We start from the raw sequence: 23,092 nt of genomic DNA, 5'->3' as shown, positions 1-23,092 counted from the left end.
CTGAAAATCCAGATTGTTACCAAACTGTGTCCCTGCTACCTTGATGAACCGAACCAAGACCGGCTGATCAGACATTTTTTTGGTCTTCAATTTAGTCAGAAAAGACGTGAAGGCGTCCCGACGCATTTCCACCCAGCAAGGCATTCCTTGTAGGATGGAAAGCAGTGACAGAGAGGACTGTGCTGAGATTCTCACTGTCCATGAAGGAATGTTGGAGTTGACCGCTTTCATGGAACACCTGCACCCTCCTAGGCTTCATCATGCTCCCCACCACGAAGCAGTCTTCCAGTTTGGGGTCCCACGCAGCTGATAGTTTGGTCAGCCAGCGACCTGTTTGCATGTCATGTCTGCCAATTTAGATTGAGAAGGCATGTTGAAGGTACACAGTTATTAACACAGAGATGACTTAAAAGAACAGGAAAAGTTTAAAGTTCAATTTAGTGGATGTACCTGATGGTTGTCAGCAAGGGAGATTTAGTAGTCAGTGTAGATGTGTCATATATCCTGTTAAAATAAATAAAGAAAAAAGGACATTGTGTTGGAACTGAAAAAAATTAAGCATATACAGCATGTCAGTGATCCATCAGCTTCACCTTATATTGTTATCCATACAGGAAGTAAGAACCCTGTTTCCAGTACAAGGGGAGAAATAAGCACTGGATATGCTTAAAGAGTGGCCATGCAGCTGGGACACTGCCTGGCTTTTGGTCTTCTTCAGATTTCGACTGTCATAAATACTAACTACCCTGCCAAAAAAAACCCACACACACACACAAAAAAACAAACAAAAAAAAACAAAGCATACACTTAAAATTTAAAGACAGATTCACATAAGAGATGTGTAAACATTATAAAAAATTTAAAAAGCCCATACTTGCTTTCAGCCACCACAAAGTACTGCTTCTGTAAAGGGTGGACGTTAACACAACGCAATGTCTTGGGGTCCAGTGTGTGGAGGGATTCATGGGAGTTTCTGCAGATGAAATAACATACTTATAAAAATGTTTGAGTGCAACATTAAAGTTGTTTAAAAGAAAAGAAAATGTACTACTTTCATTACTTTAAGACTATGTCATTATCTCACCCTGGGGTGCGCCTGTCAACAATGGCAACCTCTCCATACCAGTTCCCGACCACTAGTGTCGAACAGTCATGTGACATGAAGTCAAACGTTTTCAGGCCATCTTCAATATCATACACCTAGAAAACGGACAACCTTTTTTATTCGTGGATCACAACGTAACCAGATTGAACTAAACTAATGAAGGTATCTTACATCATCAAAAACAGCCTTCTCTACGTCCATGCAGCGAAGGGATCCATCGTAGCTGAGGCTCAGCAGTTGTGTGGGATGAGACTTGGAGAATGCCATGCAGCCCACTGGACGGGTGTGGGGCTCAAAGAGCAGGACACCATCCTCACCCCAGTCACCACCCTAGAAGAGCATACACATGCAGTAAATCAGTGGTTGGAATTCATTTAAAATAAATAAAGATTTTCAGAGCGAAAAAACCCAAAAAACAAACCTGAATTCAAACATGAAGCAGGCCAATTAGCCTGAGGAGAACACTTGTGAATTTTTGCAGCCTGACATGAAGCTTTACTGTTGAGACACTTTCTACCATCTAGTGGTCAAGAACTAATGCATAGTTAAGGCAAAGAAAACTCACCAACTTCCAGAGTCCCACTTTCCCCCACTTGTCGCCCGCAGCCAGCAACAGGCTGCTGGTGCAGGGGTGGAAGGTTGCAGAGAAGATGCGATCCTTCACCACTTTGGCCACTTTGTCCTCATTTACCGTCATATTCTTCAGAGACGAACGGTACCTGTGTTCAGACATCAGTGCACTTGTTTGTTCATCTGTTTCTCAGGTTCTTCCAAAACATCTGACCCTCAGTACATCAAGAGTCACTTTTTGTAAACTGTGCAGTAATCTTACATCCAAATAAAAATATTAAATCTTACCCTTTTAGGTCAAGCTGTATCTTTTTATCTACTTTTACATCCTGTGAAAAGAAAAGCATTTTCATGACTTCCCAATCGAATAAGAACAGTTACTACAGTGGATATGCATAAGAAATTATGCTTGTGGCTAATATGGGCAGTATAAAGTATTCACATTTAAGTAGGAAAGAAGGGGGGCAACATGTTAAACTGAGTGAGATTGTAAATAAATATTGTATAGGAAAAAAAAGGGAAAATATCATAGAAAGCTGACTCTTACCTCAGAACAGAGCTCAAGAAGTTGTGGAGGCAGCTTGCTTCCTTCTTCCACATTCACTGGATCCATGGGCAAAGGGCCAGAGGGCTTCTTTGCTGGTGAAGACTTGAAAGCAAGTAAACAACTATAATGAGTAACATACCCAGAGAGGAAGAACGAGGAAAAAAAAAGCTAAAGACACTTAAGATGCAGCAGTGGAGCTGTGTGAACTGACACATTACAGATGCATTATTAGACTATATGTTGGCACCTGTTCATAAATAAGTGTCCCTCTCGGTTCAGGAGGAAGCTCCAGGATCTCTGCTTCTTTTTTTTGGAGTCGCAGTGATTTGCGAGGTGGCACGACTTCTTTTACAGCAGCATGTGCCCTGCAATCAAAGAAATTTAACATTACAGGAGGCCCAAAAAGATATGTTTCCTATTTTAACATGACACAGGGTCAGGATGAATTCAAACCGTTTTTCCAAACATAAAACTTTCATAAAAGTTACTTTTTTCTTGTACCTAAGGACGTTGAGTTGACAAGTCTAGTCTTATTTCCTGAGCTTCAAAAAGTTCAGTCTCAAAAACAAATACAAAGTATATTATAGGAGCACTGTGATGTTCCACAGAATACATGGGAGGGGAAAAACCATGTTGTTCTCATAATTTCTGCACCACTGTGGTTTTCCACAGTATCACGATGCCTGATTACTCCGACTGTACCGTGTGAGACCTCTCTGTGATGGCTTTGGTCGAGTCAGCTGCTTGAACTCCTCAGTGGCCTTTAAACAAAAGAAAACAATAATTGATACTCTGATAATCCAGACAAATGACAGAATCACAGATATGGTCCTTTTCATAAGGATTTATTTCTCACTCAGTCTACCTGGGTTAATCACACCAGTAAATATGGCTTGTAGCTGGTCTAAATATCTACTGTTGCTGGTCGAATTTAAACTTTATGTTGATGGTGCTGATAGTGATAGGTTTAGGTCCATGAAAGATTTGCAATGCAGATGATAAAGGGCAGATTTAGTCAATAATATACCTGGAATAAGTTGATAGAAGACAGAAAAGCTTGGTTCTGTCTGATGTTCTCCAGGCGCTCCAGTTCATAGGCAGAAAGTCTCCCATACCCTTCCTGTTACACAAAGATACAGCACTGACACACTGCAAGAAAATTGCCGATTTCAAGTCATTAGAAGTTCCTTAAACTACCATGAGCTGGATGACTGAGAACCTGCACAGACACCTTTCTGTCAGTCACAAAGTCGAATTCAAACTGTGCCAAGTTTCCATACTCACAGGTGCATGCTCCACGTCACTGTTTTCAGCATCCTCCTCATCTTTTGGTTGCTTATTCTGACTACCATTTTCAGCGACAGCTTTTGTTTTCTATCAAGAAATTACGACAGAATTAACAAATCGTCAAGTTTTAAAATGACTGTTCGACCCCATCACTGTGAACGAGCTCTCACCCTTTTTTTCTTGGGAGTTTCATGTTCGGGAGAGTACTGGAGGCGCTTAGGTGCAAAACCGTTTCTAGATGATCGTCGCACTGTCGCCTCGAGATTCTCAGGGGTCATTTCCTACAAGGTGTCCCTCGTTAACATTTTAGTCAGAGACATTAAGGCACTCATTCAACTTTCTCACCGAAGATTTAGCGAACTCACAACACACCTCCACTTAAAACTGTGCTTCTTGATGCTAATGCTATGAGGTCGCTGCCTAAAACAGGGAGGATAAGTTTAAAAACAGGAAACCACATTAAAACAAAACTACTGTACCTTCACAAGCACAACAGCTTCGCGCTTTGTTCGGAGAGTCGCCATTTTGGTTCATTTACGACGACAGGTACGAGTATTTGTTTGAGAGAAGCGAGACGTGAGCACTTCACAAGTGACAACTATTACGGTCATGATAATTACAAGGGGGCGCAATTGGCGCCACATGCCGCAAATGTTTTGTAACTGGTCCTCCCCTTCTGTTGTGAAACAGAATCCTGGCACCTGATTGGTTTATATTTTTACGTCACGAGAAGAAAGGTTTAGGTCCCTCCCGCCAACAACCAAGCTGGCCTCAGCTTCTGCTGGGATGATGTCGCCATCTTATGGCAGGATAGGGGAATAGCAGTGAGAGGAAAGTCATGGTTATTTATTCACAAATTGGTTAACGTTTAACAAACAAACTGCCAACGTTTGTCAGTGGATAAAACAGAAAATCTATATATATATGAGAGAAACACACATTACATTAACTTTTTTATTTGCAAAGTATACAGAAATAGATTAAATAGATAATCAAAAACCTAAAATATGATTAATTGTCCTGATTTTGGGCCTCATAAGATTCTCAACAAATGTTCTATAATCAACAATGGTGCATAAAAATAAATGCTGCTGTAAAATCAACATGTAATCTTTATTTGTTTAGTTTGGCATGTAATTTGCAAAGGCCTGCAGGGTCTTGAGTTGAAATATGTGGCCTGTATTGTTTCCATGGAGCACTCAAAATTTTAATGTCTCAGTTTTAATAAAAAAAAACATAATAAGGTGTTTAGAAATTAAACTTCCAGAAAACATGTTAGAAACCCTAAGTTGACATCAGGCCTTTAGGCTGAATAAAATACATTTCGATACACACATGCTCAAGAGTTTCCACTTTGTTGCCCTTTTATTCAGATGCTTAAGGTAGCGGGTAAGAAGAGCAGGCAGCCAGTCCACACATGTTTTTTCCACGCTCAATCAAAAAATATCTGATGAAATAAAAAGGAGAGATATCAGCAATTCTTGCAAGCTGTTACAAGTCATAAAGCTCGGATACACACAGACTATATTTACCCATCCTTTCCCCAGGCTGTGCCCCAAGAGTTCTTCACAATCCAATACGGCACGTCGTTCTTCTCAGTGCCATACCCCACCGCCAGGACTGCATGATTCACTTTGTCTGTTGTGTTCTTACATTGGGTGCTAAATAGACAAAACTAGATCAATAGAGCACATGTCTTTTGAAGGTTGAGTGGGCAGATTGTCTCTTTCAATATTATATTACAGCCTACATTTGCAAAATATGTGGTGTAGCTGACTTATATGCATAACATATAAAATATTTTAATCTTTTCAAGCTAGTACTATGACAGTCATCATAGAGACACTTCTTTATACACAGTCCCCCATTTGTAGTTTTCAGAGGCTTAAAAACAATTGTTTTATACTTCTTTGCAAATGATTTTATCCAAATAGTAAAAATATGTTGTTTGTCTGTCTAAATTAGTGTATAAGTAACAGAAACAAAGTGGGGCTAGTATATTCTGGTCTGCTCTTAAAATCCCAGACCAGCTCTACTTCTTGAATAGTAGTATGTGCATAAGCGCTTGTTGAGTTATCAAGGTCCTGATCTCACCTGGAGTAAACACCTTCTTTGTAGTGCTTAAAATCAGCTGTAACGTCAAAGCCAAAGGTGACAGGGTTGAGCCGGGCCACTGCATCGACCATGGCCTTTTCATCATACTGTGAATGGGCATACACAAATTATAACATGTACCTGAGCAGGTCGATGTATGAGGAGTTCCCTATTTACTATAAAACAGTTGCTTTTTTTAATAGTACAAATTAAACTTCCAGAAAACATGCTTCAGACAAACTGCTTCAGATTATTTAAAACAGTTACTCTATTTCCCCCAACAAGTAACAACAAAGACACATTTTACTGTATTGATCTGTTATTTTGTTAACCAGCATATGCAAAGGCACATTTATTGTACAATTTCATCCACAGTGCAATTTTATTTGTTCACACACTCACACTCGTTATATTGACAACATCTCGGACAAACGCAGCTGCAAGTGAAGGCTCAAAATGGCATTTTCCCTCCTAAAACAGGAAAGATTAAACTTTTTTTATTGTATATTTTATCATATGTAAAATATAAATAAATGAAGATTTTACTCTCAAAAATAATACAAAGGCTTTGTAGGGATAATCCTCCTCTCTCATGAGACCTTTGCTGTATTTGATGTACTCGAATGCCTGACTGGGGAGCCCACTGCAATAAACCACACAGCTTTTGATTGGTTGAAATTCTATACTTACATTATTATGCTGTTTCTATAACATAAAATGTCCCACATGTTATAGTTACAGGCCAGACAAACATGATTCCTACCCAAAGCATCCATAGTTGCTAAAATTTCTGGAACAGTCCAGCAGCTGCTGCTCCGACTAAAACAGAGATAAATAAAGAGCGTTCATCATATATACTCAGAAACAGTGGATACTTTTCTTCTGCCAGCTATATTTGTGTATAATACTAAACTCTTACCAATTGTATTAGTTTCCCAGTAGCAATAGCATTCACTGACTCCAGACAGCCAGTGGTGGAGAAGGTCCAACAGCTGCCACAAAAACCCTAAAGATACAAACACGACACAACTCAAGCAACTGATAATGCAGTTATGTTAAAGAGGCACTTCACAAATATTTAAATGCTTACCATGATAATTTTTGGTGCTGTAAAATGTAAATGAAAACAGAAGGAACCATCTGTAAATCAAACTCTCTATTTGGAATATTTAATAATATCATATATTACAGAATATATTCTCTCAGAGGTTGTGACTGAGGTATGTTGTTTAAAAAAATTTGCACATGTAGAAAACATATATCTTTATTTGTTTCTCACTTATCACTTTAGTCATGAAATGTGTCCCATCACATGTTTCTCATAGAATATAACTGTAAAAATGAAAGTCAAAAAAGGGTAAATATTATAACTTACATGCAATAACTTAAATGCAAAGTTGTTTATGTTGAAGCAAAAAGAAATGTCGAAATTTTTTTCCTCTCCTTTCATTACATAAAAAAATCTGACACTGTGTATTTGTTCGGAAAGGTGCTACATGTTTAAGGTTTAGCAAAATATTTCTGGAGATTAAACACAAGACATAATGTTTTTAGTAAAGCATGGTTTGTGCTTCAATGCAACTCAAAGAAAGCATGATAAAATACAGGCTTTGTACGACTTTGTAAATATTGTACTTTGCACAATATTTCTTTAACAAAAGGAGAATATGGCTATAAAGGCTTTAAGAGCTATAGAACGTATCAGGATACCTGATTCTTCACAGGAGTCACAAAGTCGCCCTTCATCCTCCAGTCTACAAACTCAGGATAAGGACCTGTCCTTTTGACATGACTGCCTTTAGTGGCTGAGCAAGTCTAAAAGATGCGAAAAATCAAAAGATTTTAAAGGAAATAAAAGACAAACTCTGTACATAAGCACCTGTTGTGTGAAGCGTTATAAAATTAGGTAATTTACCGAAGGTTGCGTGAAAAGGTAGAATTTCTTGAATTCCTCAAATGTCATGTCTGAGAATTGGTTCAGACCCACTAGATTAAAACATGAAGAGCAGGGTGAGAACTGGATGATAATTTTTATAACATTCTATAGCAGTAAATTTTATTTATTTTATTTATTTGTTCTTCATTCTTTGAGGAACATTTGCAGCATTTTGTTGAATCTATGGCAACAAGAACGAATGTTGTTCTGAAGGCCAAAGAAGATCCAACCTGGTACTAGTAAAGTGTACCCAATAAAATATCCAGTGAGTGTATATTGCGTATTTTAAGGCAGAAATTGGAGCAGAACTATACTGTACTTGTGAAGGAGTGATTCCCAGCATTGTGCTGATCAACTGTCCTCTTATTTTGAGTGAACACATGGAGTCTGTGGTGATATTCCTCAGTGCCATAAACTTTGTTGTGCTGCACAAAACCCCCACATAAAAACAGACATAATGAAACAAAGGAAAGAAAATTTTAACTATGTTTAACTATATACAACCCCCCCCCCCCCCCCCCCCAAAAGCATCAGAATATAAAGGTCAAAATCTCATTAGTTTAAAAATGCACATACCTCTGAAATCCACTGCTTGAAAGCATATTCTTCTAATGGGAAAGAAAAATTTTAGTGGATTAAGTAACACATAAAATGGACCTGTTATGCTTTTCTTGATTTCTAACAGACAAAGGCTGTTGGAAATATTAACATCAGAGGTGTATGTACAAGTAACCCTTATGAGCCAAAAGCTTAGGCTTTATCCTCATCTCAACACTCTTCTAATCTTACATGAACATCATTCAAATCATTAGCATCATTGGATCTGTATGATCTCTGTGTCCCTAATATGATCATCTCAGGCAAATATCTCTGGCCCCACCCAGCTGCTGTTTAAAAAAATCCCCTGTCTAAAACAGCAGGTTTTAGAGGATCAACTACTTACTGGGCTACACTGAGGACCAGCAGGAAAACTACAATCTGAATCATGCACAACTACCCAAGTAGAATTAAAATCTGGTTACCAAGTACTATGCCTAAGTACAAATTTTAAGCACGTTATCCATTCCTCATGAACACATCAGCAAACTGTCGTTTTCATTCGACAGCTGTAATTTCACATAAATTGAGCACAAAACATTTAGAGTGCTCATATGAAATATGCTTTCATAAACCTTTTAGAAAAATGGAAAATAGTATTAGCTTCATCTCTTCAGTGAAAAGTAGCAAAATTAAACTTATCCCACAAAAAATGGAGACGTTGGTTTCTGCATGACTGCTTTTACAGTATGTTACTGATCATTTTGTTAACAGGATCCAAGGACTGTTAACAAAATGCTTCACCCTTTTCTCTGCCTTTTCAATTTCAAGCAACTGAATTTCAATTCTAGCAACTGCTGCTGCTGAAAGAAATGTCAAGTTTTAAAATAAACAACAATAAACTGCTGAGAACCTGGCAAACACTTACCTTTGACTGAAATTAAAGGTGATAAATGGACGAAGCTAAAAATGGCAGTAATAAACCACACAACAGTCAGAGCCATACTCTCCACAGCAGATTACAGCAAGCTTTAAGGGCATCACATGACTTGACTTATTTTTATGACTGCTTAAGAGCCCCTACTACTGAAACCCCCCTTTGAATTTCCCCCAGCAAAGCAACAGTCGTAAAGGTTATGGTCCAGTGCACCCAGTTCAGAACATAGTGTTAAAACAAACAGTGCAGCCTGTGAGACACTTCTCCCCCTGAGAAAGAATAGATTTATTAACAAGAGGTAATCAGGAAAGAATACACTTTTATACAAAACTGGAAATACTACTCAAGCTTTTGAAATAGACTGAAAGATAATTCTCATATCACTGGGTATTGCTCACTGCAAACATTTGATGTGCCTGTTAGAGAGTAAAGATTCATGTGCAAGGGTGGGGTTTAAATACAGTACACATACGGTTCTAGGTATAGATTCCATTTGAACACGTCAAAGTGGTACATGCCTGCCACTTAAGCTTTAGATGTTTTTCTATACAAAGCCTGTAAAAAATACATATAAATATTTCAAGAAGAAGCACAATATTACTACTGTATAGTTCCTGCTAACACATTGGAATAGACAGGATACAGAATGTGTTACACTTATAAGTTGTTTTCAACATTTGTTTTAAAGTATCATACACAGAAAAGTTATTACAGAGTTGAACGATCATAAGGATAACACATTTCGAGGGATATGTTTTTTTTTTTAACACATTGCACGTTAGGAAATGCATCAGACTGCCTGTACACAGTACTGTACACAGTAAATATTTCTGCTTTATCGGCAAATCGTAGAACAAAATAGTTTACATACTTTTGTGGAATATAATCCATTTCATGATTAAGGCAAAACCATAATGCACTGGCCAAAGAGGATTAACCATAACAACTATGCTATCACTGTCTGAGTGTAAAAGCTGGGAATTTAACTTCCTGAAGTGGCTCAATCTTGGTTACATCTGCTACATACATTGCCTGGTGCTTATACTGTATATACATCATGTTGCCCACCAGGGGAATTATGTGATAGTAAGCAAAGCATAAAAACCCATCTCTCCAAACAAAGAAACAAACAAGCTTATCAGCCAATCGGCAGGTGTCAGGTTGACTCCAGCACTTTCAAATCTCTTGTTACTCTGCGGCTACATAAAAACATCAGAGCACATGATTCAGCTTCATCCGCTGCAGCGGTCTCACTTTTCCTCCCTCTCTAAGGTGGGACAAGATGGACTGAAAGAGGAAAAATGTTATCCAGATTTGATAGTCTGATGGTTTTAATCATTAAGATTTTCATAAGATCAAATCCTATTTTTGATATTATTACTTGCCTGAATTTTGTTGCAGTAGCATTTTAATATATTTACATTCAGCAAGTCCCTCGTGATCATTGCAAATATTGTTATCAGCCTTGTTCAGTTCAAATCAAACAATAAAATCCTCAAGAATCACACAGATTTATATGGAAACTTGTTTAAAAATAACTCCAGTTGTGTTCAGTTCTCTCTTGATTTGGGGGAGTTAATCTTTATGTGGTAAATGTGAACGTTTCTTGCGAATGAGAACCATTTGGTGGTGCACGTTCCCTTTAGGATATGGCTAAACGAATTTAAAAAATAACTTAATGTTAACATGATATTTAAGACAATAAATAACATATAAATACTCTGTAACTATAGAAATAAACCTCTCTGGACTTACACTCAGTCTCTAATAACGAATATACACGAGTCCGTGGGGAGTATATACTAAAAGGGCACTGCCTACTCTGTCTAATACAAATAATAGTAAATATACATTTTGATATATTGTTTATGTACACTCAATATGAAAGCAGAGTGAGAGAGATCATCTTCATGATGAAGTTTTGGGCTCGATTCTCAGGGATGCTTCATACAGGCTCTCCTCATCCAGCACATTACTGCGGTCGAGCAAGTACTTTGTCACCTAAAAAAAAAAAAAAATAATAAGGAAGACACAGAGAGGGCAGGTTATTCACAGTTTATCCAAGGTTTCCTTTTCTTTACACATTTTTCTTTACACATTTAAAGCAGGAAATGTTGTGTGAGAGCGAGTTCTTTTAAAACAATAGCTGCACTGGTCAGAAAGTACGCTGGTTACTGTGGCACAAATCCAGGCTATAGTCACTTTCTATTATAAATGTTGCATTCTTAGGATTCACTAAAATGTGTCTGCAAGTGTACAGGTTTCACTAATTTTCATCGTTTTATCTTATTTTCAGTTGAAAGGCACGTGTAAGATGGCCAAATCAGATCGGACTCATCATGATAGTAGATGGTACGCACAGCTGCCCACAGAGCAAGAAGATGACTGCTGTTTGAACAGTTTGGAAAAACATGCAGTCATGAGGCTTTGTCTGAATTGGTGTAGTAATGATTACACAGAACATTGGCTGGAACATCAGCTCGTTGAAAGGAAGAAAGTTTCTAGTTTTGATAAGTTTTTTTCAACTTGACACATTAATTAAAAGGCAAAAAAAATTAAATAAGACCAAAGGAAAACTTTCTGACTATGAATAAACTTCGGCTAATCCGAAAGTTGCAGAATTTCAGCAAAGCTGCTCATAGATCATTGCCTGAAAGTCCAGTTTGTCTTTCTTGCACTCGTGTTTCTCTAAAACTAGCTGGATCTTGAGAAAATAGTGATCCTTCAACTTGATTTCCATATCAGTCAAGAAGTAATAAAAAACTTGTTGCACAACTTGTTTCCACTCAGCGTTCTCCCTCAGACTCCTCCTGAAGTTACAGCAATACTCTCAGTTGACAGTCTCACCTTAGGGCATGACTTCACACTGCACAACCATGTGAATAAAAAAAAAGGTCTCGTCACCAGTGATGGTTCTCCACACAAAATTTGAGTTAGACTGAAACAGGACTTCCAGGAAACGATCTAAAAACAGCAGCAGAGCTAAAGGCACAGAAGCATTGTACGAAGAAAATGGTCTGGCAACAGCCAGTTCCTAGAACGTTTTGAGCACGCCTCATAGAGCAATACTTGACAAATCCAGACAAGAAATAGAAAGCTGCAAAACAATGAAAATGAACAGTAACTTCACCTTTGGTTGATAATCAATCTTGTAAGCTGTTTGCTGAAATTGTCGTATCTCTCTGATAATGTGAGATATCTGCAGAAAATGACAGAAAATCACATAAAAGTCAAACGTGTCCAACCATGAAGAATAAATAGATGAATCACACGCATGTGAAAAACACCTTACACAACAGCACAAGGTTAAAGTTAGATGTTCTGTACCATTCTCATCTTGGAGAAGTTGACAAGGTTGTCTTCAGTGTAGTTGGGTGTTCCCTCCTCAATGAAGGCCAAGTCAGTCAGGTACATTCCCAGGTAGGGGACACATGGGGGGTCACAGCTGAAGACACCAGGCAGGTCAGAGAGCCAGTTAACACAAAACGTTTTTAAAAAAGTAAAAAGTTGGTTTACTTACTTCTTCAGAGCTTCTCTCAGGTTTTTGAATCTGCCTTCTGATGACACCAGCTTCTGTAACTTGTCAATCACAGTCTTTGTCTAGAACATAGATCAGGGGAAAAATGTTACTGTCACAAACTCGAAATTTAATCGGAATCTTTATTAACTGGAGAAGACAATGACAGGATTGTTTGAAATTACCATTAGTAGACTCTCTTAGAGCATCCTGACTTTCATTCATTTTGTTCAACTTAAAAAAAAGTCCTTGTTTCATCAAGGCAACATACTGAAGCTGCTAGAAATGCTGATTGCATTCATGAACTGTGTACATGTTAAGTATCGCTCTATGCATCTCTGACTAATTAGGACGTTTTATTTTATTTATGGTAAATGGCTTGTGTCAGCTTGGTCGAGCGACCATGGAGGAAGACATCCAACGCAAGAACCAAAGAGTCAAGATGACCTTTCAGGAGTATGCAAACTGTCATTCAAAACACCTTCCACATCACCATCCTACAGCCTTTTTGACCGAATGGAACAGACAGATTTAAATAACCTCACAGAATATTCCACTAATTGGACTGAACCATTCTGCTTTTACACTCAGGACTCTAGAAGATACCACTAGTTTAAAACATTTACAACTCGCCCCACATAAAAAAAACCCCACCAATAATCAAATTATGATAAATAAATGAATAAATAAATTGCCATGCCCTATACTCGTGCCTTACTCTCCTTCTCCAACCAATAATTGTTATTCCCAGGGCACAATTTTCCCCCCTCACAACACTGGAACCAGGAAGCAGCAGACTTGTGACGTTCTAGCTGACGACTATCATTTATACTCGCTAACATGCATATTATTTAACCAACAGAATTTGTGTGCCTGTGTACTTCAATGTACTATAAGCATGACAATTGGAAATATAACAAGAGAAAATGTCAGTTAAAATATTTATTCTATGGAGGTAATCACAGCTTTTTTCTTACCTTTTTCTGTGTAAGTACTTTTTATCTAACAGTCATACACATTCATACTCTGATGGATGCATGGGAGAGCAACTTGGGGTTAATATCTTGCCCAAGGATATTTGGTACGCCGACCAATAATCAAATTATGAATAAATAAATGAATAAATAAGCAGCCAGGGATCGTACCACCAACCTTCCAATTAATAGACGACCTGCTCACCCTCCAGAGGCACACCAATTATGAAAGGTCATATGAAAAATTTCTAATACCTGCTTGGAAACTTTGAGCCAGGTCTTCTTGAGGCGAAAGATGGAGCTGCGATTGAGAGACGATGTGATCTCCAGCACAGCATTGTAGTTGTGGAGGCAGCGGCCGATGTCGGCCACTGCCACCCATTTCTCAATCACGGCCACCCGCATGTTGACATCATCCCATTGCAGGATCTCTGTGGCAATCTTGTTACTGATCTAGCAAGAAAAGAAACAAATACACATTGATAATATCTACAAATGTTCCGTATCTTGCCCTAAGATATCTATCTAAATATCTTTAGATTAATACTTACATCATTAAAATGCTTGGTAGTTGTCATTATGTATGGAGTTCTCTCATTCTTGTCGTTCTTCATCCAGCCCTGACCGAAGAACTCCCTGTACAAAACAAAATGTTTACACAGAATGAACAAACACATCACGCGAAAAGATATTTCAACATTTCACGTGTGTCCTTCTCTCTATCCTCCCACTCTAACCTCTACAATTTTTATCTGTTTACCTTTGTTTGTGTTCTTGTATACACACCTGAGTGTGTGACTGTATGCGTGTGCACTGTATGTGTGTGCACTGTATGTCTGTGTACTTACTCATATGGGATGGCCTTGAAGACCAGGTGATCCAGCAGTGTGAGTTGCTCAGCTATCTCCAAGGCTGAATGGCTCTCGAATGGTTCAGTCTTAGAGTCCTCCATGGCCTGACCACAACAACAAGCAGAAAAAAGCATTACCACAACTAAAGTATAGAAAAAGAAGGGTTTTATTCTGAAAAGGCTTTTTTTGTGGTCTTTTCTCACCATTTGTGTGATCTCTTCGAGGGTGACCTGGTTGTCTCCAGGATCCTCCTGGGTTAGAGTTCTACACCAAAGAAGACATAACTGTTATATGATCTTTGATACATGTTTTTTTCCAAACAATTCTATAACATTGATATAAAAACCCCACTTAAGGAGCTATTAATTTCTCGTTTTTATTCCTTTTTAGTTTGGCTTCATAATATTTTGCACAAATACTTTATAGGGACAGGTGTTTTAGATAGCTCCTGTTTTGTGATGTTGCACCCATTTAAAAGTCTAGTCTGTGTTTCACAGAGGAACAGATAATACTTCTGGGGCTGACGCTCAGTAAAACAAAGTTGAAAATTTAGGCCGAGTTCTGGGCTGATGGATTGTGTCTCCGGTTCCTGTTGTTACTACAGAAAACAAGTTTTTGTCTTGACAAATCCACTTGCAGAAAGCTTTTTTTTCCACTGGGTGCTCACAAACAGTTGTGTCATACATGACTGTAAGAGCAATCAAGCAATGATAACGGAAAACCAACCTGATAATGTTGGCAGCTGCCTTTCTTTCCTGTGTAAGCAGCTCTGGGTCATGCATCACCTCCTCCAGGAAGCCAATTACTCGCATCTTCAACTCTGTGTTCAGCTCAAAGTCCTGAGGATCCACAAATGAACAACCACAGTGTCATTACTGAAGTGTTATGAGCTTTTTTGTTGTTTTTTTTTTTATCCTGTGAGGGCACAGAAAGACAGAACCAAACAAGAAAAAGAAAAAAGAAAGAAAAGGGGACTGCACCTGCGAATGTTTGGAGACCCAGTGACGCAGCACATTCAGGACTCGGTTTGTGGCAGCTCTTCTGATAACAAACTCTTTGTCCCCATTTCTCTGGTCTGTAGGGAAACCTGGAATAAAAAGTGAACTCCTAAAGCACAAACTTGTGTTATATACCATCAATATTTTATGATCTTTCTTTTAAAATCACCAGGGGGCTCCTATTATTGTCTGACTTGTCTGGGTGCACCCTAGTGAGGAAGACACTACCTTGATTATATTGATTAACTGATCTCTGTTAAATCTAAACAATATCTAAACACAAGCATGGATTTATAATCCAGTATGGCTAGATTACTAGATTAGAGACTGTTTCAATGAGTAGGCTCCAGCAGATCATCAGCAGAGAACAAAGGAAGCTTCCAGGTAGCCAACAGGCGTCGCTAGGAGTAAACAGAGGTAGTAGCTCTGTAACTGACCTGTGCTGGCAAGGGACATACGACGATACTTCTCCTTGGTTGGTGTGCCTTCATTGGCACCAGCGGTAGCAATGGCAAAGGCTGAGGCAGCAGAAAGAGCACTCCTGTTGTTGTCCAGCTCCCGGCAAGATGACACCACCATGCCATTGTTGAAGGAAAACAGAGAAAACTCTGCAGACAAGAACGCAAATGAATTTAATTTGAAATCATACTTAGATCAATATTGACATAAAAGAGTTGAAGGGCACCTCCTTTGGAAGACAACCATTACAAAAACACTTTCAGTTTACCTTTCTGAGCTTCTTAAAGATTAGGCTGAAAGGTAATTTGTTTATGCTGTACACACAGTACCGCATGTGAATAATCAAACTAAGTTGTTGACCATCGGAGGGCAACAGAGAGCTAAAACAGACGCAGCACAATGCATCATGCAGCTTGTTGCAGTTACATTGTACACTCCACTGTGTCTGCCTCTCTGCCTCCTTCCTTCACTCCCTCCCTTCCTCCCTGCCCTCCCCCATTCAGCCGGGGGCGGTATAGAAGAACACGCACATCGTTGCCAAGGTACAAGGTTTCCTTCCACCTACTCACACGAGGCACTGGCTTCCCTTGTATCCAGCACCGTGGGAAGAGAACACACTGGGAATGAATTGCGCCTGACTACCTATGGGGTGGATGCTCCTTCTCTGTGTTCTACGGGGAGGGCCACGAGGCTGTGGGTGGTTTTTACCAAGACCTTATTTGGCAATTGCTACGCTTATCATTTCCAGAAAAAAAAGTTTGATATAAATCCGCTGTGGCTATATTTATTTACCTGCTCGTCTCATCTCCGCCTTTAAACACGTCTCACACAACTTGACTGCTGGGTGGTAAAAATATTTCATGCTGACTTTGATTCTGACTTCACATTTTTAAACATTGACAAACCCAAACTATGAAATGGGAAGCAATAATGAAAGCTATTTTAACATTTTGTAACATTTCAACAGTTTCATATCGGTGACACAAGCCAAGAAGAAGCAAAGTTAAGCATTTCATAAGCATTAAAGAAATTATTTTACACACATTTTTCACTGATAGATGAGGAGATTAATTCCACTCTCGTATTCTCTCTACAAAAAATTTTGAAGCTACAGCCAGTGACTTTTAGTTCATTGCAGAATGAGTACAGGCATAGAAACAACAAAAACCTGCCTAAGTGTTGTTTCAAAATTCATGAATTGATAACATCTTCTCACGTTCTTGTGTTTGGCTATTTCTTGGCAGGCATGTAACTCTTTTTTGCAAAGATTACAAAAAGAAGATTAATGTTAAGTTTACGCACTGTCTCAGCTAAGCCAACCAGCTTCTGGCTATAGCTTTGTTTTTCTTCTGATGAAAATACAAGAGTCAAAACTTTTACATGTTAGAAATGAAGTGCATTTCCATTTTTAGCCCTCCTGACTCTTAAAAAGTCAGGAAATATAACGTCTAATCTGAAACCTGGCCTGTATTACTTCTACTATGTCTCCAGTGCAATTACACTAGGCAAATCCTCCTTTGATTCCATTTTTGTACATTTTATGGAGGATGAAGCATATGAACAGTAGGCCTGTGGATTTTTTTTTCTACTGACATTATGCATTATTATTGATTTTATTTTATCCCTTTTTTTGCCAAGACACTCCACTGTCAGTAACACTATCCAGTAAACTGCTCAAATTTGCCAGCTCGTACAATCTTGCCAGCTCATTTGTCTTTTTAACTGGTGGGTGTGAATATAAAAGTAGATCACCAGACACTCTTCAACAAGCCTCGGACATGCAAGCTTAAACAGCTTCAGCAAGATTTGCAACACAATTAAATTACTCTACCAGAGTTTTTTGCCTTGACGTTCTTGGGCGTTGATGGTGACTTAGGAGGAGACATTTCTGCTTCTGCGTCGTCACTCTGACTTGGGTCTTCATCGCACTCCTCTCTTACAGACAGATCTGAACAGACAGAGTAACTCACCATTGGGGAAAAAAAGCAACACAGAAGAAGACTGCTAGAAATTTACAGTCATAGGAAGCAGTTCACCCCAAAATAGACTTTGTTTAGGCTGGAGTTTATTAGGAGATACTGCTCATACAGATGTTTGCACTCTTTTAAATATAATGGGACCAGTTGCATCTTTTTTTGTGGTGCCCTAAGTGCCAAAAGACCATCAACATTTGACAAAAAAATAAATACAAAAATGAATCACAGGTGATATGGGGTAAACTGTCCCTTTAAGTTTTACAAAACTTGGCTGATCTTTTACTGTTATGTCACAAAGGATAAGGTTTTAAATAGGCTTTTTAAAAAAAAAAAAAAAAATTTTCTACAATACTCCCTCGGACAGAGGCTCTGACCTTGCTTGTTGGTAACAGACTCTTCAGCTTTGCCTTCAGCTTTGGATTCTCCCTCATCAGGGATTTTGCTGGCCATGGTGCTAGAGATGTAGAGCTTGTTGATGTCGAGGGTGGTCTTACTGAAGGGTGACATGGTGGAGTGCATGCTTGCATAGCCATTGGGAGAACAGCTGAGTGCAGCCAAGTCCAGGGCTTTGCCACCCGTGATGATGGGGATGTTGAGTGAAAGTTTGCGGCGGCGGTTGGGAGAGGATGACTTGGTGATGGAGAGTGGAGGAGGAGAGGAGAACTTGCGGCTGGCACGTGGCGATGTGGGTGGCTCGCCGTAGAGGAGTTTACTGTTCTGACTGCTGGCAAAGAAAAGCTCCAAAGAGCTACAGGAGAGGAAAGGGTGAAAGAGAAGAGAAAAAGGAGGCACGTGTGAAAAATGAGGGGTAAAAAGAACATTTTTCACAGCTAAAGAGTAACTTTTTTGAATTTGTGGAGGGGAAAATTCCCACAATCTGACTAGGAACTATAGGAAAGAGGAGAAATGTTAATAAGGGGGGAATGCATGGTGCACTCTGTGTCTGTACACAGAAGCAGTAAGGGAACGCGTTAACCAGAAGGCTCTTTGGGAGCTCCTGACTCTTTTATTTAAGCTACATTGTTTAAGACAGCATCCTCCTTGCACTGAGAGCCACCCCCTCTGAAGGCCTATAAATAGCATGTCAAGTGACAGTGTGGGAGGCACGGGTGCTGCCAACAGCAACCAGCCCAGGGGAGGCCCACAGAGGCATGGAGAGAGAGAGAAAGCCAGATAGTGGGGAAAGTTGGAGAAAGAGATAGAGGTACACCGCAAAAAAAAAAAAAAAAAAATAGCAGTGGCAAAAACAGAGATACAGAGAGGGAGGGGGTGAGTCGAGCAACATAGTGGATATGGATTCCACCACAGCAAAGGCTGGTGGCTGAGAGTGGGCGAATGGGAAGCCTCCAGCCCTGTATGGTGTTAGCTGCAGCCATGTTGTGTCTCCTTGCCTAAAATTATAAGAAAAATAAAAGCAGTAATTTAAAGAGATGAGCAAGGAGCATAGATTGGAATGATGAAGGCTGGGAGCATTAAGACAGGAGAGGGGCAGAAGTACAAAAACAGGAGGCAGGAAGAAAATAAAGGCATAAGGCAGAGTCGAGATTCAAGAGAGGAAAGCAAGTAAAGCAGGATAGAAGAAAAACAAGAGAAGATATTTAAGTAAGAGATTAGAGAGGAGTGTGACAAAAAGGAAGAAGGACGAGGAGAGTAGGGTCTGGGTGCAAAACACCACCATCAATATTTAATACCGTAGAGCCGCTGCAGATGATGGGAGAAAGGGAGAGAGGGAGGGAGAAGACGAGGAGAGAACGAGAGGGTGGGGTCCTGCAGCAGAGTAAAGGGTTGCTATGGTGACAGCGCAGCGAAGAGAGGGATGGTCAGACTTCTGGAAAGAAAGATAAAAGTGAGAGAATGTGAAAAAAAAGGGCAGGAAAAAGAAGAGGAGGAGTCAGGAGGAGGTGGGTGGACGCAGGACTCAATTAACTGTGATGGCGGTCAAAAGAAGTCTTGGTGTGACCTCTTGCTTGCCTCCTCCCCAGTCCCTTCTCACCTGGGCAGGATATGATGGGCGACTTACAGGCACTCCACGTGAGAGACTAATTCTGACACTGGGGAAGTCCCGTCTCTTCACTGCACCATTACTGCACTGTTGCTGCATTCTCGCGAAAAAAAAAATTACTGGAAATGTCGAACTTTGTTCATTTTTTGCATTTGTGACAGGGATCGCCCTTGCAGTGAGGTTCTCCTAAGGGTTTAATGTAAAAGGCCCTTTTACCCTGCTAAGTAAGCTGCCCACTTAAATGCTAACAGTGAATGTGGAGAAACAAGAACATAGACACAACTCATGTGAATGTCTTACTTAGAAACAACCTAATCACAGTTTCTGCTACACAAAAGTCGAATTAATCAAACCAGTAAAATAAAGTAAAGTAAGTATCCAGCTAGAGTGTTTTGGTGTGAGTTACCCAGTTCGTTATCTGTAGAGATGTTTTCCTTCTCTTGAATATAATGGAAGAAAATGGAGCTCGCTTTGTGGTGCTCTAAGCACCAAAAACAACATCTGAAAATTTTAGTAGAAATTTCTCATTCCAAGGAAATGAGAACAAAAGAATGTTAATGAGACTGATCTGTGTCATGTACTGATGATGAAGGGAGTATGCATTTACCAATGCTGCGAGGCTCATGCTTGTAACAGTAAACATGTAAACATGTAACAGCGTCTCGCTGGGCTGAGCTGTAACGTTTGCTAGCTGCATTTATACTTTTCAGCACTGATGGTGACTTTACAGATGTATGCTGCCAATACTACTAGGCAAGGGTCCCTCTAGGACTTAGCATCCATGTTTTTTAAAAATAATTCCAAATTGTGATTTTACTGAGCACAGAACACTTTTCAAGGTCACTCTTTTGAGGACGCCAATGTTCACATTTTGGACAGAGAGGACAGATGGTTTTAAAGAGGAGTGAAAGAAGCCATTTATGTCCACTGTGAGCGACCATCTTTGAACAGAGGCGGTGGTTTACGACACCAACTGTCTGCCATCTATAATCCGGTTTTGAGATCCCTTCCCAGACACCTTAACGCCCACTCACACCCTGGGCCAACTGACCTCAGGAAATCGCATGATAAGGTGGGGCCAGGTTTCACAATGAGCTCTTTGTGAAACCTGATTGTGACCCACACCCGTTTTCACACCTTGGCTCATGTGATTAGGTAGAGGATCATCAGGGTGTCCTTTGTCCCTCTTTGGGGGGAAACTCCCACAGGGTTTAAATCTGGGACTCTCCACCATTTGACTCTTAGAACTGAAGAAGTTTCTCGGATGAGAGGTGAAACGTCTTCAAGCAACTTAAAGAAGTCCAGACGCTTTTCTTTGCAAGCTCCTTAGACTACAATGACCTGGATGACTGAGAACCTTCACAGACAACACTTTTCAACTTTGTTTCAGTCTATTTTAAATGTGCTTTGGCTCTGAAAAGACGACAGAATTTATGGATCATGTTCGCATATCGCTTATTTTTTGCCTAACAGAGCTTTAACCTGGATTTATGGCTGGCATGGTGAATTGTGTTCACTGAAACTTCTTGAGCATGACAGAATTACACCTGTTTTCAGGGTAGTGTCTCCTGAGATCATGGGTATCCAATATGGATTTCCAGCCTCATCCCATTCACACAGCAATTTCTGCAGATTCTCTGAATCGTTTGATGATAGTATGTACTCTTGAGATACACAAAGTCAAGATGCCTTAAAGAGGCAAAATGTTCATCCAGCTGTTGTTAAAAGGAGAGGGGATGCTACACAGTGATAAAGATGGCCAGTGACCCCGTTTTTTGAGAGGTATTACTCCTATCAAATTCAAAATGAACCATTGTTTATCATGAAATAGTTAAATATCTCAGTTTAAACATCTGATATGTGTTCTATGTTCTACTCTGACTAAAATATGTTTGGAATTGGGGTTGTACTTCAGTGCAAATTAAGAAATATCGGAAATGCAACTTGGTATAAAAAGGTTGGCATTAAACTGATGAAATAAGGTTTTGGCCAGCAACTAAAATGCAGTTAGTGTGAAAATGTTTATACCAGGGAGCTCATAAAATCCCTCATTAAACCTCCTGGAATCATTTCACTTACCGTGCAGGGATGGCACTGATGGGCTTCTTGTAGATGGTAATGAGCTTGTCCAGTACTACATCAGCGCTGGTGAAGACACGGTAAGAGTGGAGGAAAGTGTTCAGGAAGTCGATGGAGAGGAAGCGCAGGTCGGTCAGCCTCTCCAACAAGCGCTCCACACTGGCATAGCGGATCTGCAGCACCTTGCAGGAGTTCATCATCTTGCTGAAGCGAATGTCGACATCATCACAGTACAAACTGGTGTCTGACCTGTATTGGATTAAAAGTGAGGTTAATAAAGTTATATAGAGATGTAGCTCCAGTTACTGCAATTAAATGCCATTTAGTGGCCGTGAATTCTTGGCCTTCTTTCAGTTCGTGCATTAAGTTGATTATTTCTCATGTTTGGCTCTGTGTTCTTCTTGATCTGTGTTAGGTAGTTGTCTATAAGGTTGTTTCCTGTTTTTCTTTGAGTTTGTTTTCTCTGGTTTCACGTTCTGGGTTTTACTTCCTCTCTGTCTGAATGTCTTAATTGCGTTTTACCATGTCTCATTCCTCTATTTCCGATTCCCAATTAGTCTCCAGTGTATAAATAGTGTGACTGTCTTTGTCCAGTTGTCTGTTGTACTCCATGTTTTCCTCCCATGAGTTTTCTGTGTTCCTCATCTCTGTTCCTGCGTTTGCAGCCTGTGAATGTTAGATTTTTGCTCATCTTTAGGTGGCGTTTCTGGAATGATTATAAGCTTAATAAACAAATCTCACTTTTTTATACTTACCATTTTTAGTCACGTTTGAAGTCAGTTTTCTACTGTGTGAATATTAACACAGAAGCCCTATACATTTTTAGGGATAATGTTAGCATTAGGCTACATCATGAGCCTGTAAGTATGAGCATGTGCAAACATCTGTGATTTTTATGCAGCCTTTTGAACATACTTTGTATGTGCTTTACTATTGCTACAGTGTGTCCAAGTCTCACTTGATCATCTGTGGCACAGAGACTTTGCTGTTTTCCTCAAAGGCATTCATCATCAGGCCATTGCAGCGGATGTTGTCAATGCACTGTAAGGCAGAAAGCACAGTGAGCATAACAGTGCAAGAAGACGAGCATGTTTATAAACATATGAATGCTCCAGGCTCCAACATTTATCAGATCATGTGTGTAGCTTCAGTAAGTTTGGTCTGTTTGCGTGATTCATGCTCCGTATGTCCCCTGACAAAGTCTCTGGAGGCTACTCGTGTAG

The 23,092-nt window shown here is 39.6% G+C and overlaps 3 protein-coding genes across 6 annotated transcripts in view; all 3 read right to left on the bottom strand.

Moving 5' to 3' along the window:
- Nucleotides 1–4,033, bottom strand: wdr76 (WD repeat domain 76). The gene is made up of 15 exons (XM_085352966.1): nucleotides 3,989–4,033; nucleotides 3,680–3,790; nucleotides 3,507–3,596; nucleotides 3,250–3,342; nucleotides 2,925–2,983; nucleotides 2,470–2,587; nucleotides 2,223–2,324; nucleotides 1,964–2,004; nucleotides 1,671–1,824; nucleotides 1,277–1,435; nucleotides 1,085–1,200; nucleotides 875–973; nucleotides 594–746; nucleotides 451–504; nucleotides 1–347 (listed from the first exon to the last, which is right to left on the bottom strand). The coding sequence occupies exons 1-15, from the start codon at nucleotides 4,031–4,033 to the stop codon at nucleotides 92–94; spliced, it is 1,650 nt and encodes a 549-aa protein (XP_085209092.1). The 3' UTR covers nucleotides 1–91.
- Nucleotides 4,034–4,886: 853 nt separating this feature from the next.
- LOC146639496 (pro-cathepsin H-like) lies at nucleotides 4,887–9,080 on the bottom strand. Its single transcript, XM_085352977.1, has 12 exons — nucleotides 9,005–9,080; nucleotides 8,116–8,147; nucleotides 7,859–7,964; nucleotides 7,519–7,589; nucleotides 7,314–7,418; nucleotides 6,523–6,609; nucleotides 6,367–6,422; nucleotides 6,165–6,246; nucleotides 6,006–6,074; nucleotides 5,604–5,710; nucleotides 5,042–5,170; nucleotides 4,887–4,956 (listed from the first exon to the last, which is right to left on the bottom strand). Exons 1-12 carry the CDS (start codon nucleotides 9,078–9,080, stop codon nucleotides 4,887–4,889), a joined length of 990 nt encoding a protein of 329 aa, XP_085209103.1.
- A 1,841-nt stretch (nucleotides 9,081–10,921) lies between these two features.
- The window catches only part of LOC146639495 (ras-specific guanine nucleotide-releasing factor 1-like), a 30,027-nt gene continuing 17,856 nt past the window's right edge, over nucleotides 10,922–23,092 (bottom strand). The window contains exons 13-27 of one of the 4 annotated variants that reach the window (XM_085352928.1): nucleotides 22,828–22,910; nucleotides 21,870–22,118; nucleotides 18,157–18,536; nucleotides 17,639–17,760; nucleotides 15,791–15,959; nucleotides 15,336–15,442; nucleotides 15,082–15,194; nucleotides 14,559–14,619; nucleotides 14,353–14,459; nucleotides 14,056–14,140; nucleotides 13,760–13,957; nucleotides 12,534–12,613; nucleotides 12,341–12,458; nucleotides 12,144–12,212; nucleotides 10,922–11,014 (exon numbers count right to left, since the gene is read on the bottom strand). In XM_085352928.1, the coding sequence (XP_085209054.1) occupies nucleotides 10,922–11,014; nucleotides 12,144–12,212; nucleotides 12,341–12,458; nucleotides 12,534–12,613; nucleotides 13,760–13,957; nucleotides 14,056–14,140; nucleotides 14,353–14,459; nucleotides 14,559–14,619; nucleotides 15,082–15,194; nucleotides 15,336–15,442; nucleotides 15,791–15,959; nucleotides 17,639–17,760; nucleotides 18,157–18,536; nucleotides 21,870–22,118; nucleotides 22,828–22,910 (2,034 nt within the window). Of the gene's footprint in view, nucleotides 11,015–12,143; nucleotides 12,213–12,340; nucleotides 12,459–12,533; nucleotides 12,614–13,759; nucleotides 13,958–14,055; nucleotides 14,141–14,352; nucleotides 14,460–14,558; nucleotides 14,620–15,081; nucleotides 15,195–15,335; nucleotides 15,443–15,790; nucleotides 15,962–17,638; nucleotides 17,778–18,156; nucleotides 18,537–21,869; nucleotides 22,119–22,827; nucleotides 22,911–23,092 lie in introns of all 4 variants that reach the window. The other 3 variants (XM_085352935.1, XM_085352944.1, XM_085352953.1) reach the window with 3 other exon arrangements.

This window comes from Diplotaxodon limnothrissa, linkage group LG1, assembly GCF_057381915.1.
Source record: "Diplotaxodon limnothrissa isolate DT_005_m linkage group LG1, D_limnothrissa_male_GT1.1, whole genome shotgun sequence".
NCBI lineage: Eukaryota > Metazoa > Chordata > Actinopteri > Cichliformes > Cichlidae > Diplotaxodon > Diplotaxodon limnothrissa.
Note: the sequence above shows the minus strand (reverse complement) of the source record. Positions and strands in the feature narration are given on the sequence as shown.